Genomic DNA, 17,883 nt, shown 5'->3' with positions numbered 1-17,883 from the left:
TCTCTATGTAAACACCTTGCACTGTAAAGTTCACTCATACATGAGACCATAGCACTTTTTAATTCTTACCATAGTTTTGCACTCCCTCCTCCCCAAATTCTTTCACACATTAATAATATCTCACACTATAATAAGAAGCTACTTTTTCAAACAACAGACACTTAAAAATACACTCACCACTGGAATGGGACAAACTACTTCCCTATCAACATTCAGAAACAAATCATTAGGATTATGTGTGTCAGGACACCAGCCACTTATTCTCTATAGGAAGGAGCCAAGCTTATAGCAACAGGATAGCTAGACTATACACACAGTAAATACAAACAAATATGATCACACCACTTCAGAAACATCCTGTCACAAACAATGGCTTTGGAAAAGGCTTTCACTGATCACTATAAAGGTAGACAGCTTGCCCTGTTCAAATTTGATTGGGAGCTGTTGAGATCCCCTTTCTGAAGAACAAACAGGAAACAGCTGGTATCCCCTGTAACTTCTGTAGAGCAAAGTGAAACACTCGAGGCACAAGAAAGGTTATCTTTACTGCAAATGAAGAGACTAACCAATCTTCTTGATTCACTGGTATAAAATATCCCCAGACTGGTGCAAAAGCACCGATTTGCTTATGCACAACCTTCCAAATTATTTTTGTTCCCATCCATATGAATGTTTAAGAGCTGATTTCTCTCCCCCCCAAACCTTTTTAGCTTTACCATGCTGCCTACAGCAGCATGAGGTCATGGTGCGGTATCACAAAATTCCCTGCAGAAGCCAGAGGGAGGAGAGGTTTTGCTGGATAGGTGCCAAGCTTTTGCTCAGACACACACAACCTCAGTACATTTTTCATGCTCTATTTGCTAATTAACAAGGGGAAAAAAACCATGAAGCTGAAAGTCCAGACGGTTCTTTCAGATTTGGTACTTCGTGCAAGCACGTAAGCAGAACTGTGTCCCAAGCAGGACCTTGCTTCCTTGTACAGTGAAAGAGCTCAAGGGCACCTTACCTTTAGATAGTCACCTGCAGCACAAGAACAGAAGTCACCGCCAAGGACAACTCTTGGATTTAATTTAGGATTATTCAGCAGAAGGTGCTTGAACAGCAAGTTAACCCCAACCACGCAAACTGAAATATACCTCAACATTTGGGCAAATGCTACAGGATCACAGAAAAATACCAAGCCATTAGGAGTCACCTAATCTTGTTCTGATTTTAATACTGGACAACAATACTATACCCATTCATACCAAAGCAACGGAGTTGCAGCAACTGAATGCACAAGGAAGAACAGATTACATTTGTTTCTAAAAACACAGCATGTTCTGTCTAGACGCTTTCAATACACTCTAAGTGCCTACAGTACTGAGTCTGCCAGATCATCTGCACTGGTATGTTCTATGCTGAGTTTCAACACAGGTCCCTTAGGGAAAAGTGCATTAACTTCCATGCCTGTGACAACTGTTCAGACTACTGAAGTACTAATGAAGATACACATGGAAGGGAACCAAGACAACCCAACAGAGCAGAGAAAGGGAGTTACCTGGCAGTGCAGTGTGCTGGTGAGCATCTTCGGTGGGAAGCATCAGCAAGCACATCCAGAGAGTACAGAGGAGATAATGGATTGAACTGGAAATTCAAGAGATTTTATTTAAGCAAACCATTAAAAGAAACAGTCTCCAGATACAGCTGCTCAGACCTATTCCCTACAGCTGTTCATACAGTATAAGAACAGCTCACTGACACACCAAGGAATGAGGCTAGATGAGAACTGACTCTCAGATCAGACAACAGGCCTTGCACAGGGTGTAAATCTCATAACCATCTTCTCTCAGCAAACAGCCCTACGAGCACACTTCTTTTTCAACTTGCATTACTGAAAATGCTGGTTGACTGAGAGCATGCTCAAAGAGCTCTACTGCTGCACATGAGTAGAAAAATCTATCTTCCTCTAGTGAAGCCCCTTGTCCACATTCATAACATAGAATGAAAACTTTTAATGCTATAACTAAGGAAAGCACAGAACTTCCCAACAGTCTCAATATTTCTCAATATTCCCCCATATTCACACATGTCACTGAAACAGATCTCTAAAAGGCTCAGGTCCACCAGAGTCTGCTCATAGTGAGCTCAAAATTCATTCCACAACAAGTGAGCTGCTCCTCTCAGTTAGAAGCTGTACTTGCAAATTGCTTGAAACAATTTTCTGAAATCATGTGTGGTCAGGCTAATCTTACATCCTTTGTATGGCATACACTGACAAATCCTGAAGGCATCAAGCATGTGAAAGACAGTTTATTGTACAAGATGCAGCCCTACATTTTTTTTAAGGGATGGGAAAGACATGGAACAATCTACTCAATCAGTGTAGAGAGCAAACCTAGCTCAATATGCAAATAGATGGCTTAGGCTAGTAGTTGCCCTAGGGTGTCCACACTGCAGTTCCATTCAACATCCCTTTATTTATAATTCACACCACAAGCAGGAAATTCATTTCCATCTGTTTTGCAAAGTGCTTGACCGATTTTCAGAATGTTTATTCTTATATTACTAGGATTACTGATGCATTTTTAAATAGGGAAAATCCACAGCTGTAGCAACTCTTATCATAAATGTTATATGGAAGCCTATAATTCAGTATTAGGCTTTTGTCTTCAAACTTTCTGACAGAAAAGAGGCACTATTGCACTACAAAGCTTCTGTTTTCAGTGAGCTCCTCCTTAAATTGGGCTATTAGTTTACCATCAGTGAAATAATGCTGCAGCTGCACCATAGGGGAGAATCATCAGTATCTCCCTGTAGCTGAAGCAAGTTCAGTTATGAAAAATAAAACTAATTTATATTGGTCATTTATAAGATGAGTTATCTCTCTTATCTTCAACAATATCAAAGTGGTATGTGAAATGCTGTCATTAACAAGAAATGCACAGTTGCACAAAGGCCATAAAATTACCTCTTTGCACAAAGATTTAAAAATAATTTCTTGCCATATATGTATCTATAGTCACCTATAGTGTAAAACAATGTTCAGTCCTAGTGTTCACTAACCAAAAGTCAACTAGCAGTAGAACAGAAGGCTAGGAACACCACTACAGCACAACCCTGTAAGTAGAAGATCTATTTTGCTGGCCACTGTCAGGAACATGAGGTCTTACATCATGAATAAAACAGCCTTCTTCCACTGAAGGTATATAAAATTTACAAAGAAAGAATTCAAAAGAAGTGCCTACACCACAGATTCAGTCAGTTAAAAGAGAGCCTATTCATTTCTTTCTATTTCCTGTTACATCTGCTATTTAATTACAGCCAGATAACAATTTGTGTTTTTAATTTTTTCCCCTTCTCTGTTGATGAGACTATCAGGAAGGAGCCTGAGCCAAATAAGGCAAAACAAAGCATGTGAAAAGAGAAAAATGTTCCAATTATCATGGAATTCTGTGAGGCCAAAGTTTCTCCTGACAAGAGTCATTCGCCCTCCCACTAATTATTAGAGAGGAAGGCAAACACTAACCTGAAACATCAAGACAAACAAAAGGAGTCTCTGAGCTATTCAGACAACATAATGCCAGAGACATGGGTTGCACTCAAATCCAGAAGACAACATTTACCAAAACGAGAAGGGACAGAGCTACTGGAACAGGTTGCCCAGAGATGCAATTGATGCCCCATCCCTGGAGATTTACAAGGCGAGGCTGGACCAGGCCCTGGGTAACCAAATCTAATTGTGCACATCCCTCTTCATTGCAGGGGAGTTAGACTTGATGATCTTTAAAGATCACTTCCAGCTCTAAAGATTCTATGATTCCACATTACCCCATGTGCAAAGGCCACGGTGTGAGGGAAATCAGAAGCCAGCATTTTGTTCTTTCTAGAGAGAAGGAAACCAAGAAAATAAAAAAAGTAGAGCATAGACAGCTTACCTGGTTGCGATCTCTCTTCCCCATTGATGGCAACCAAAAACTGGAAGGAGGCAGAGTAGGACGGGCAGGTGGGAGCCACGCCATGGAAGGAATGAATGTTGAGGGGAAAAAAGAGGATTGAGGATGAAGAAAAAAAGGCAGAGGAAGAACAAATATGGAGGGAAAAAGAGAGAGATTAAACATCACTAGGACACATATTAAAAACAACAAATGCCAAATCCAAGTTAAGAAAACTGGAGACTGACAGCTGGTGAAGGCTGGACCTCCTGCATTACAGGTGGAGAGGAGCTACCTCTACCTAATTATAGCCCAACAAGAACAGCATCAGAGGGATGCCAAGGGATAAGCACCATATCTATTTCTATTGCTGACTCTAATTTTAAAACACAGTTTGGGGACAGAGACATAACACACCCAAGAAAGAGAAAGCAAATTCACTACTGCCTTATCAGCATCGTTTCTGCAGTCAGAAAAAACTGACTGCAACCAAAAGGGCATTTGAGCAATTTCCGCATACTGGGGCAGAAAACAGAGGAACTGTCAGTAGAGGACTGTCTCCCACTCAGCAGTTGTCTGTATTCTTTATTTACCACAAAACTCTTCACTCCCTTCAGTCACAGAAGGGAAGAGGATCCCGAAGTTCTTCCTCCCCTCCCAAAACCTTACACAACAGCTGTTAAGGGTCTTACTCTTTCTGACGCGGATCACTAATATGACCCAGCCTCTCAGTGCCCACAGTGCTGATGGAGGTCTCCTGAAACACAAAGACAGGTAAAAGGTTGCAGACTCATGCAGTGAGCAGTCATACTTTACTGCTGCTAATAAAAACAGATACTGCTGTACCAGCTCAGTCTCAGCTAAACATCCTCTCCTTTTAGAACCTCAACTGAAGGCAAAAGACCATTTGGTTTTATTATTTTTGTGTTGTTACTGTTTTTTAATTGTTTTAGTGTCTACAATTGCTTGCACAGGGGTGCACCAAGGACTGGACCAGCACGAAGCATACAGCACAAGGACACAGTTAAGAATGGGGCAAACAGAACCAGTTTACACTAGAGTCAGCTGGGCCACATGCAGGCTGAGAGACAGAATACTACAATACCTTACTAAAAAGAACGTTCCTCACAAAACTGAATCCAGTCTCTCCAGCCAAAGGGGAAAGGGATCCATCAAGTACAGGTGAAAGAAACAAAAAGGAAATATGAAGTTCTCCCTCTCTGAAAACAGCAATTTAGCATGAGGACATCTAACAGCTGAAGGAAAGGGTGTATCCCAGGAGAAAGGGCTTACTCTGCAAGCACTTTTTTTTTTTTCCTTCTGAGTGATGCTGCCTTGTGTTACACGCTTGATAATGGCATACACACATAGCCTGACACAGCAACTGTTCACATCTGCATAGCAACTGCATCCAGAAAAGAAACATGCTTTGCAGAACGTCTGAAAATGAGGATAAAAGAATGCACAGGTAAGATTCTCCAGAGCTTCTGCCAGGTTACATAGGCAAAACACATTCGAAGTTCAGGGGGGAGTAGTAACAGCGGGGGTGAAAGATGGGCTATTTGTTACAGCAGGAAAATTATTAACTTAAAGTGCCGTAATGTTTAAATTTACGGTTTATTACTGTGTAAATTACAAGCCGTACTTTTGATAATTAGCAGCTCGCTGGCGGGGAGCTCTGAACGAAACTCATTATTTATGATTACAATTTAGAGAGAGATGGGGGAAGGGGGAGCAGTGACCTCCGCTGCAAATGACAAAGATCCCTTTAAGGTGATGAAGATGAATTAAACAAGTAAATATTATCTTTCTCATTTGGATCATTAGAGGTGCTGCCAATAGACCCAGGTGGCCTGAGGAATCTACCCAAAGCCAGTCTCTTGCCAGCTGATGATTCATATTTTAAACCCCTCTTATAACTAAGCAAGGTGAGTGGAAGGAAGAACGGGCAAACAAGGACCTTTCAAGTGTGACAGCAGTTTCTGAGGAAGAAATCATACTCACCTAGAAAGCAGACCCATGTGACACTCCTTAGAGATAAACAAACTCTCTAAAGCCAGCCAACTACGAATATAAGCCAGTATATTCAAGAGCACATCTCAGTAAAACCTAGCACAGCCAACAACCTCCATCCTCACTAACATCTTTTATAGAAGACAAGTGCACACCACACTTCAAGATTCAGACCAGATTCCTGCCTCTTTTAGACAGGTATCTGCCAAGTATCATTTATTCTTTTAAGAACAGGATGAGCATTTTTTTTGTTGTTTGCCCTACAAATAAAAGACCTGGTCAGTGGCTTTGGATAACACTGCATATACCAACAATTTCACCTTCTTTCACTTCACTCAGCTTTCTGCCCTTGTAGGTGTTACTGGCATAAAAAAAGTCGCATGCCTCATCATTTTCCCCTACATTGTCTAACTCTTCTTCTATCATTCATCACCAGACTTCCTTTTGTATCAAATTTAGCATTAACAAACTCTCTTTGACCCACTACATCTGTCTTAAAATCTACATTCTCTCAATCAGCTTCCAGCAATCAAAGCAGTTTCACCAAATGAAAGAATTTATGAAATAAAAATGTACAGTGTCCCCTTTCTGCAGGAAAGGGCCCATGTGCTAACTTCGAATAGTACTCCAGTTCTAATCAGCACTGGAAATACAGTGGTACTATGTTGCAGAGGGGAATTACCTTGCCAACAAGCCTCCTTCGACCCTTCCGAAGACAGCGGGCAGCAGCTCCTGGAAGGCGGTTCAGGCGAGCATGAAATCCTGGGAAAAAAAAAAAAAAAAAATCATGAAAATTGAGCATTCTTCCCAGTAGAACAGCCAGGAAAAATAATTGGTTTAGTGGTCAAATCAGTATTTCTGCCTCTGTTTCTCAATCTGCAAGAAGTAGATATGCCTTTTTATTCACAAACCAAAATCTTTATTTAACAAAAACGGAATCATAAACAGAACAGAGGGACTCTGAAGGATAAGTTCTCTGGTATCTTCTCCACTAGTGCAGCTGGTTTTAAATGGATCATTACAAAAAACAGATCATCAATACCATTTTACGTTGCAGCACCTATGAGTGAAATTTACTCTTACCATCACATCAGAAGATCAAAAACACCTTATTCCTTATGGAACTCACCTCTTCGAACTGGTCGTGAGGGCAAGAGAAATGTGGAATCTGAGAGCTTGTCCAGGCCTGAGTCAATCCGTTCCACTTCAGAACAGTGGTCAGCTCCCCACTTGGGAAGAAGGTTGGGGACAGTAAATCCTGGGACACACTCTCCCTCATAAAACCAATCACTCTGCTCGTCATCTCCTAAATAAATAGATTGAAATTATCCACAAGAAAAAACAACGTGTCCTGTGACTGCCCCACAGACTACTACAGGTAGGCATTTTTGGATGTGGAACAATAGCTGAAGTCCCATTAGGAATTCATTCCTGGAGAACCTTGTATTTGTATTCTGTTTCAATCATTTGCAGTAACTATGGGATATCACTAAATGCTTTAAATTATCCAACTCAGTCTACACAATTTCCCTATAGAACAAAGCCTTCTTTATAGACCTGCCTAGGGCGACTTTAGCACTCTGTTGTGGACGCATCTCATCAACCTTAGTTCAATGCTGTGTGATGTCTAACGCACATCTCTTTCTCTGAAGTAATTACTGTGACAGAAATAGAAGTCAGTCATTTGGCACACTTTATATGCAATCACAGGAAAGATTTCACAACAGGACAGCAGGCTCGCTGTTTTGGATAAACACGAGGAACATAGTCACTGATGAAACAGATCTCCTAGTACAGTAGCTAAAAGGAATAAACAACTTTGTCAGAACCACAATCTTCCCTGCAAAGGTAGAACAGCAACAACAGAAGTCATTACCAAGGTCTCCACAAAGCATGGCCACTGTAATTAATACAGCTGCAGTCTTAATAGTGAACTGCCTTAGACACCACTCATGGTAAACCTGCCCCTGGGAGTAGCAGCACATGAGCAACATCAAAAAAAAATAAATAAATAACAAAAGTTCTTCAGGATCCCAACTGAGAAACAGTACTGTTTAATTGCAAAGTACTTCATCTTACCTTAAAATACTACTAACACACCTGACTTAGGGAAAACACTTGCCTACCATTAAGACTCAGGTATTTCTCGTCACTCTCCCTTCTCTCTTAACCAAGTCACATTATCTGTGACTGAACTCCGTTTTATCTACAAAAAGAAAAACCCTTCATCCTAGTAAAACTCTTGCAATCTTACACGTAACAGAAAAACAGCACCCATAACCAACTCCAATCATTAACAGCTACGACAGCCAGAACATTTCATCCCAAAGCTCTGAAATGTCTTTTTATTTCTGTGATAAGCATGTTTCATCAACTAACGTATGATAATTATATTTATACATGTAAAGATAAACATACATACACACACACACCTCCACCTACCTTTAAGCAAAAACCAAGTAAAGTTGTCTGGTTCTTTTTAAGTGATCATAATACATATGAAAATAACCCCAAAGTTTTGGCTCTATGAGCATAGTGCAGTATCATACCTCAATTCACTACTTCCACGAGACAAACATTAACAATGAAGATCATATGCTGATACCACTTCAAATTTCACAATTAGAGATTCATTTAACAAAAACTTGCAATAAAATTATAACCTAGGATCGTTTTCCACTCACTGAAACATACTGGAAGCTGGAAAACATCTTGGCCAGAAAACCACTATAGCATAAACTACAGGTATGCATAGGTGCAAACATGCACAGAGCCTACACCAACACTGCCTTGAGTGATGAGCTAAAATTTCAACATTTCAGTCAACACACAATGCCATCATCTGATATGTAAGTGCTCACTAACTTCAGCTCTCCCAGCAGAGTTACATGCAAAAACAGGGGATGAGAGATTTTTTTTTTTTCTGTTGCTCTGGAAGAACAGAATGCTGGAAATAATTATTTCTCAGCAAAGGGCAAAGCTGATCTCTGAAATTCCTGCCCTAGGCAAAGTGTCAGAGCCACCTCAGGTCACAACAGATCATCCCTACAGCCTAATATAATCAGAAAAAATGTGCATATATTTGCTAGCATCATGCTGCCTCTCACCCGGACACTTGGGTCAGTAACAAGTGGAAGCAGTACTTCTTACTGAGTTTAGCACTCACATATTCTCCGGAGAGATCTCATCCAAATTATAACTTTTGACATATGACACAATACACATCAGCACAAGCTGTACAGACTTACAAGTCTCCAGGGTCACACCCCACCTGCTCCAAATACAACAGTCCTGATTGCTCCCATGCCTACTGCAAGTGCTTTCACACTTACTTCTACCTTATCTCCCATAAACTGAACACTTCTCACTGATAAATAAAATCAGCATTTGTTCCACACTCAAAAGCCCTAAGAAACCATTTCTACAATAGACCTTGAAGATACTAGGCTCAACTAATACACACAACAGCAATGCTCTTCTTAGCATAGTTCATTAGATGACTTGATAGTACTGATTATTTTGGAGTTGTTTCTTCCTTCCCATTGGGAAAAAACTAACAGATAAGGCTCTAGTGGTAAGTAGACAACAATTAAAACATCTATAGAAAGAGATTGTGAATTTTACTCTTTCTATGGATGACTATGGAGAACAGAATTTCTCTTGTCTTTCTAGGCCTTCCTATAACAGTAGTTTGTTGGGGTTGTTTTTTTTTCGTATACTAAATGTTATAGATCTGATATGAACATGAGAAAGAACACTTCTTTAAAGTAAGGGTAATGGAGCACTGAACAGGCTGTCCAGAGAGGTTGTGGAGTCTCTTTCTCCAGAGATATTCAAGACCCACATGGATGCTTTTCCATGCAAATTACTATAGGGGACCCGCTTCAGCAGGGGATTGGTCTAAATGATCTCCAGAGGTCCCTTTTCAACACCTATGATTCTGTGATATACAGGAGTGTACTGCTTCCAAAGCCATACCTTTATGGCCCTCAGATCATTTTGATAACTTCTAGCACCTCACAGCCACTAGACTTTTCCCTGCATTCTCTTCCCTGTCTGTCTTCAAATTCAGATCTTTCTTCAGATCTGTTTTTTAAAAAAAGGCAAGGGAAATTCCCTGTAACATGAGGAAAATTTCAGGACAGTTGTTACCTTGGCGGCCCTCATCATTGGTAAATAGTCCGGTATCACTGCTGCTGCATACACTGCTGGTTTCACTGGAACAAAAACAAACAAATAAAAACATTGTTACAACCCCAGCAAATACAAAACAAACATTTTACTAGTTTATCTGAGCTCACAATACTTTACATCACAGAAATTGGGTATCACTGCATTTCATATACATGGCTCGGTCTAGCACGGGTCATGATGGCTTCCTGTTAAATCCCAGCAATGCTGTACCACTTGACAAGAAGCAGAATCTTGTATCTAGTCTATTTCTAAGGTATCAAAAAGTAATTAATACACTGGCATTGGCCTTGAGTATTAGAGTTCATAACCTAACTACGACATTGTCTGGAATGCTCACTAGGAAATTAAAAGGAGTTAACTGCCCTTGGGTCACTTAACAGATACTGAAAAGCCTCTGAAGTTTTGTACTTTTCCTCAAACGTGTTACCCAGCTACATAAGGCCTCTCTTCAATCTACTGCAACTTTTTCTTCCTTTGCAGGAAGAGCAGCAGGTACATTTGTAACTCTCCAGCTAAAAAGCATAGCATGATAGCATGACTTGCTGCAGCTGAATGCCGCTCAGCACTGCGCATTTTACATTTGCTGAAGCAGTTACAAGGGACTTAATTCTTGAATCAAGGAATTAAACTAGAAATTAATGTGTTGACTGTAAAATTGGATAAATATTTGCAGCAGAAATACACACACAAGTCAGCCCCAAGCATCTGACAACTCTACTGCTGATACTAAATCAGTCTTCGGGCACTTGATAGAAAGGCTTAGGTTGGAGAGGACCACAGAGCCCACCCAGTCCCAACTCTGTGCCATGGGCAGGGCTGCCCCCACAAGATCAGGCTTCTCGGGGTCCCATCAATCTGGCCTTGAATGTTCCCAGGGATGAGAGGCATCCACAGCTTCCCTGAGCAGCCTATTCTAGCACTTCACCATTCTTTAAATAATTTCCTTCTACACCAAACCTAAACCTCCCCTCTTTTTGTTTAAAGCCATTCCCCCTTGTCCTGTCACTACTAGACTGTGAAAAAGTTGGTCTCTCTCATGCTTGTAAGCTCCCTTAAGTACTGGAAGTCTACAATGAGGTCTCTCTGGAGCCTTCTTTTCCCTGGGCTGAACAAGCTCAGCTCCTTCAACCTTCCTTCATAGGAGAGGTGCTCCAGCTCTCTGACCATCTTTGTGGCTCTCCTCTGGACCCTCTCCAACAGCTCCTCGTTTATCTCATGCAGAAGCCCCAGACCTGGACACAGTACTCCAGAAGAAGCCTCATGAGGGCAGAGCAGCCTCACACTGCTGCCACCTCTCTTTTGATGCTGTCCAGGATTGGCCTTCTGGACTGAATTGCACTTCAGGTAATACTTCCTCCAATTTAGCTGAGAAATATCATAACAAGTAGTAACTACTTACTGCCCCTTACACCCCCTTAGTACTAAGGTCTCATGGGAGATATGAACATCACATAAGTCAGAACTAGAATCAAGCTCTGATTGAGGAGCACTGTTACAAAGCTCTCTGGCCTCCTACAGGGAAACATACTGACACCAGTATCAACAGAAAACCTCCTAATTCACAAAACATAAGGATGAGCGATCATAAGAAGCATCACCCCAAATAAATGCAGGAACATAATTAAACCTTTTCAGTTTCATTATGTTATTACATTTTATTTTTTATTATGCTACTTCATTATTTAAACATTATTAAAAAATTTGGAGCACATTATTGCTCTTGGAAAATACACTCTTGAGTACAGCCAAATCAATTCACCATGCTGGATATCTATAAACTCTGCATCTTCATCATTATACAAAGGTCATATAAATTTTTAAGGATGAATGATATGTATATCATTCCCACATTTCAGTATGTAAGTTAATATCAAATTCCAACTCAATCCATTACAGAGTTTGGCTATCCATTTGCCCTCCCCCATGTACAACAAAGCAATTAGGCCAAGGACTGATAACCACGAGTCATTTGTTTCATTCCTAGCTCTCCTACCAACTCACTGTATGACCCAGGGCAAATCTTAGTGCGTCTGCTTTCTCCTTTGAAAGCCTGGATTAAGAGACCTTACAAGCAAGGATTGAGTGACTGCTTCATATGGGTTTTAGCATCACCAGAGAAAAGGTGCCAGAGAAAGGAAGAAGCGTTATGTAAGATTCCAGATCATATTAACTGCACTTTAAGCATTCTGTCATACTGACAGCTCCTTTGCTCCTTACAGATACACATTATTGCCAGTGCCTTACTTGAATCAACTTTCATGGATCCCACTTCACTCTCTTTACCATTTCACACTTCAGGGCTGAACACAAACTAGACTCCTCCACAGGCCTTTCTACAGGTCCAGTAAGCACTGATTAATGACCTCCACTTGCAAAGGAGGCTACTTACCTTAACCATGAAATAATGAATCCTATTGATCCGACAACCTACTGCTATAGAGTGTTATTGATCACCCAATCTTTGGTTAAAATGGTCCTCATTTAGCAATTTCACTGTTGCAAACACCTGGAGCAAAGCATGCTTATAATTAAATAGTTTGGGGGAGTTAAAGTGAGAGGTGATGGACAGAGATCTCAGGTTTACCCCATTTATTCTTTCTCCTGAGCTATTGTTTGTGTCAGGAGGGATATTGATTTTCTATAAAAATAAGAAAACAAGAGGCACCGAGGGGCTGCAGAAGGTCAGGCTGGGCTGGAGGAGGAGGGGAAGCTGAACACTCTGTCTCTGTCATTTGCCTTCCAAGAGAGGAATTTTTTCTTTACCGAGAGACTGGGTTCCAATTCATCAGCTTAGCCAGGCTCTCGACTGCCACTGCAGGCTGCTAGGAAAATAGTTCTCTTCCAAAGAGTAAAGGCAACTGCACTACACACTTGAGAAGCAGTGGCTACAGTCCCAGGCCAAAACACATCAGCAGCAAACCAGCGAAGTCACACAGAGCCAGTGGGGGAGGGCGATGGCCAGTTCAAAAAAGTGAAGTTATGTCTCTTGAGAGTAGATCAGACAAACCACAGAGCTCTCACTACTAAGCACATCATTCAAAGTGATTTGTCAAACAACTCTTGACCATGATTTGCTCTGCTTCAAGCTAAACCCAGATCATTCTGAAAGTGCTCAGCTTAGACCAACAACAGGAGCTTCAGCACTCAACATATGATTTCCCTATGCTTTATTATGGCTGCAGGGAATCTCAGAGCATTAGAGGAGAAAGAAGGGCACGCTACCTTAGTAGTTAACTGTCACTCTTGTACAAGCATGCAGATGACTACTTAAACTAAGACCACTTGCTTCTTTTACCACAATTCTCAGTGTCAGGCCTTGAGTCACGTCATTACCCAGTTTAGAAACATCATGTTCCTGCACACCTTTCCTCCTCACAGTGTACACTGAAATTTGGCAATTTCAAATATTTCATTTCACGTACACTATGTACATGCCTACAAGCAAACTCCTCATTAAATACACATTTCCAAAGCTTTCTCAGTGAATCAGTTTATTTCCTGAATACAGTAGGCTTTTGATCTGACTTAGAACAAGTAGCTCTCTTGAAAGCAGAGAAAACACTGAGTATTTCATCATTTAAGGAGATCTACTGCTACGTAACACAAAAATGGAACAGCCTCAAATTGCACCAGGGGATGTTCAGAGCAGCTATCAGAGGAATTTCTTTATGGAAGGTGTAGCTAGACATTGGAAATGGGCTGTCCAAGGAGGTGATTAAGTTGCCATCCCTGGAGGTACTAAAGAGATGTGGATGTGGAAGCGACAAGGTTTAGCAGTGGAATTATAATGTTAGGTGGATGGTTGGAGATGATGAGGTCTGTTCTAACCAGAATGATTGTGGTTCTATGAACAGAAATGGAACCAACACAGTATCAAGTTGCTCCATATATCACTAGATCACAGTGGACTGGCTCCTGGTACTGCAAGCTTTATTAGTCGCTTTCCCACCTTGTGATGCCAACATACCATTCTTTCTCATAGGTATCCAATTTTCTTCTCCCTTCTTCATGCTATGCTTGTTATACAGTTGTTTGAAGTACCTTCTCTCATGGTAGCAGAAAAAGGAGCAAAGCAGCAATGGCAGAGCAAGAGTGAGGTAAGCAAAGCCAGTTTCACTTTGCTAGCAGCGAACTGCTATATTTAAAGCAGCAGAGACCAACGTGATCCTTCACTGCTGCAAGGGACAGTCCACAGCAAAGAGGGTTATGTGTGTTTCTCTCTCCAATTTTGACCCTCTTGAGTGAATCACAGCACCGATCACACTTGTGTTGGAGAGGTCAAATATTCTGACCTCTAAAGAGAATCTCAAAGACTTGGCAGCAGAAGGCAAACAGCATACAAACACTTGCACAATAATTTGCTTGAGAGCAAGGTACAACTGAGACAGAACAAAGTGATATCCTCAGCATGGTCCTCAAGTAACAGCCCAACAAAGCTGTTTATTTGCTCTTCCAAATTCTGGCACAAATAAAGCCTAGATGAAAGCCTGCTGGTTTAAGTTCAAGTTTGACATGATGGAACAGACTCTGACTGGTAGAAAAAAACCCTCAAGGAGCACTGTCCATCACTGCCACATCAAGTAAGGGCATCTCTCAGTCCATCACTAGTGACATGCAACATTCAGGGGCTAGGCAGCACATTTCCTTTTCTGGACTGCCAGCACACAGCACGAAAAGATAAAAGTGTTCTTAGCAACTAATACCAAAAAAGGCATTCACTAGCATCTTGAAAAGGCACATCTTCCCTCATTTCTTAACCTAAAAAGAACCACTTTTCAATGAAAAAAAAAAATCACTTTTTTTGCTTCTTCTATCTTCTTAAGTTAGCTACAGTTAGCTACAATGCTGGTTCGATGAAAATGCACTAGTGATCTCTAGAATCAGGACAGAGAGGATGTACTACAACCTATGCTTTTCACAGCCTCTCAGAAAGTACCTTTGAGGAGTGTGCACTTCCAGTTATTTTCCACAAAGCCCTCAATAACTGCATGCCACCTGTCCACTGACAAATTGCAGTAACTAGACAGCCAGAACACTTAAATGAACCCAAACACATGAACAATTACACCAAAGCAAACAATTATACTTCTCAAATTCACTGTCTCTGATAGTGTCTATTGTAGTGAATACTTGTGAAAAGAATATGAGACTGTAACAAATGTGGATTGACCGTTTCCTCAGTACATTCGTACAGCTTCCAGCAATCAGCAGTTTCAGGACTTCCTGAGACAAATCTTCCACTTGGGCTGTAATGCTTATCAGTCCCTAGAAAATCTACCCTCCACATCCCCCTTTCAGATACATACAAATCTTGATCTCCAAAATGTCCCACAGCAGTTTTACGAAAACAAAAAAAAGAAAAAGTTTTGTATTGAATGTCTCCTGCTTCTTAAACAATGGTAGTCCCTATCTCCTTTCTGTATGCCATTTGTTAAAACTCTTCCATTTGACTCGCAGCGGTTGTTTCTCTTCTAATCTGCAAAAATCTTTTTGTAAAGAAGGAGTTTTATAACACTGAACCTTCTATTGAGAGAATAAAAATCAAACTCAAAGGGAAAACTTCTCAAGAGTGATGCACAAATTCAGACCATGACATTTATGCTTCTCATTTTCAACTCTCGTACAAAACTGCATCACCAGTTCATCAGTTCTTCAAAACTGGACACAAATACAAGCCAGATTTCACTGTTCATAGACTTACCCTGCAAATATTCCATTTTACCCAACTTCTTTATCTTCTCACTACTCTCCTGCCACAGCTAGCCTGTCAGAACCTTATTCTAAACCCATAGCAGAAATGTAGAACTGCAATGAAGATGTTTTGACTGAGGTTCATACAGTACCTGCACAGAGGTCTAGCATTCATTGTCTGATCAGTTTTCTGTTACTGCTTATGGTAAATTCTGAAAACAAGAAACTACAAACAGATCACATCAATCAGACAACATAAGTACCAACAATGGATTTATCAGCCAAACGTCAGGCCACAAGCATGCCACTTCATAGCAGAAGGACCACAAAATTTTCAAAGAGCTGCTTGTGCATTACAAGCCAGAAACATAACAACTTGCTAGCTTTTCAAAGAGTGTTTGGGTCATCATCATGGCATTGACATGAAAAGACTGTTGGGGAAAAAAAATCTAAACTTTTAAAGTAGCTGAGGGATTTTCCCTCCTCAAAAAAAGAGAATAGCGCTGAATAAGTTTGGAAAGAACTTCTAAAAGCAAGATTGTACAAGCTGCAAGCAAGGAAGCCATCTAGCTCTAGCAGGGAAAGAAACAAAGACCTCACCATTCAGACATATTTTCATCTGAGCCCTGCTTCTGTTCATCAGCTTCACACTCCATCCGCTCCTTCCTTCCCGCCTTGCTGAGGAAGGGCCTGTTCTCTCCCGGTTCACAAAGGCCACGACTGGATGATGTCCACGGGGCATTTTCCTTCCAGCGCGAAAGACGCTGTTTCTTTGCTGACTTGAACCTGCAGCCCCTCTCATAGTTCCACTCTGACACCCTGAGCTTTTGCTGGAGGCTGGCAGCCACTTCTGATGTCACGCGTTTCACTTTCCGGCGGCGCCTAAGAGGCCGGCAGGGTGCATTCTCTGTAAAGGAGTCTGACTCATGCCATGAGTGTTGCTTGCTCTTCAGGCTGGCACTGAGAGCTGGATGTCGTTTGACCGCTGCCATGTCATCAGAGTCACTGAAATTGGCTGTCAGCACCTCACGGCAATCCTTCACAGCTTCATCCAAGCTGGACTCCGAGGCCTCACTGTAGCAGCAGGCGTGCTCTGCCTGATGCGTGAAGTCTGAGCGTCGTTTGCGACCCCGCCTCTTGCGAAGCTGGCGCCGCTGCTGCCGCGGGCTTAGGGCCATCTCTTCCCATAGCTCATCCAGCTTGTTTTGTTCTGAAGTTTGTTCTAAGGCTGAGGCCAAGTCATGCACAAGTTCATCCATTGGCAATGCCTACTAAAAATGACAGCAAACAATTAGCACCAGACATAAATGCTGTCACAAACACATTGCTAGACTACAGCATACTATAGCAGAGTTACACACTTGAGTTGCCTGGGAGAAACAATGCAATATAAGTGCTGTTTCTTGGGCTAACGTTCACTCCTTCCTTTTGCAGGAGTTAAATCCCACTTCTAACCACAGTGGCGGAGATGTCACCACTGCAGCAGTTGGGTCAAGAGCTCTGTATCTGAAAGGGCCTTACATTTGTATCTTTTGCTTGGAAGCAATGTGTTCCATTACACATCTTAAGGGTAAAGGAGCCCCTAACTAGTTTGCTACCTGGTATGCCTATGTCAATTACTGTAAGCTACAAAGAAGGTTAGCAGCTGCAGCAAGCAGACTGAAGTCTTCCAAAAAGTAGACAGGCAGTAAAGCTGTGCGCAAAACGGAAAGCAAAAAGGCAGTCTGCAAATCAGCTTCAACGCAGCAGCAAAATAAGACGCCGGGCCATCCTACACTCATTACAACAGTGTACGTGACACCAGGACCCAGCTGCTAGGGGCAAAATCCCCAGCCCTTCCATCTTCGGACTGCCAGCGAGCCCATCCTAAGGACTCGCCCAACCTCCGACACTGCCCGTGACCGCCGGGCCGTCCCACCTCCGGCACTTCAGGCTCTCGTGCTGGGCCACCTCGCCCAGAACACCCGCGGCCCCGTTCCGGAGCAGCACTGGCTGCCGCAGGCCTCCTCCTCGGTCCAGGCGCCCGGAAGGCCGCACCGTAACGCCTCTCCAGCTCCGAGGAGAAGCCGGC

The 17,883-nt window shown here is 41.9% G+C and overlaps 1 protein-coding gene across 3 annotated transcripts in view; it reads right to left on the bottom strand.

The window, feature by feature from the left end:
* GPATCH2L (G-patch domain containing 2 like) overlaps positions 1 to 17,883 on the bottom strand; it is a 71,659-nt gene that overhangs the window by 20,278 nt on the left and 33,498 nt on the right. For 2 of the 3 annotated variants that reach the window (XM_019615759.2, XM_010711747.3), the window contains exons 2-8: positions 16,413 to 17,083; positions 10,080 to 10,144; positions 7,057 to 7,233; positions 6,610 to 6,689; positions 4,607 to 4,671; positions 3,918 to 3,957; positions 1,541 to 1,626 (exon numbers count right to left, since the gene is read on the bottom strand). In XM_019615759.2, the coding sequence (XP_019471304.1) occupies positions 1,541 to 1,626; positions 3,918 to 3,957; positions 4,607 to 4,671; positions 6,610 to 6,689; positions 7,057 to 7,233; positions 10,080 to 10,144; positions 16,413 to 17,071 (1,172 nt within the window). In that variant the 5' untranslated portion in view covers positions 17,072 to 17,083. Of the gene's footprint in view, positions 1 to 1,540; positions 1,627 to 3,917; positions 3,958 to 4,606; positions 4,672 to 6,609; positions 6,690 to 7,056; positions 7,234 to 10,079; positions 10,145 to 16,412; positions 17,084 to 17,730; positions 17,814 to 17,883 lie in introns of those variants that run through there. The other variant, XM_019615758.2, reaches the window with a different exon arrangement.

The sequence above is a fragment of the Meleagris gallopavo genome, chromosome 5 (assembly GCF_000146605.3).
Source record: "Meleagris gallopavo isolate NT-WF06-2002-E0010 breed Aviagen turkey brand Nicholas breeding stock chromosome 5, Turkey_5.1, whole genome shotgun sequence".
In the NCBI taxonomy this organism is placed as follows: Eukaryota; Metazoa; Chordata; class Aves; order Galliformes; family Phasianidae; genus Meleagris; species Meleagris gallopavo.
This window is presented reverse-complemented; position numbering and strand designations above follow the sequence as displayed.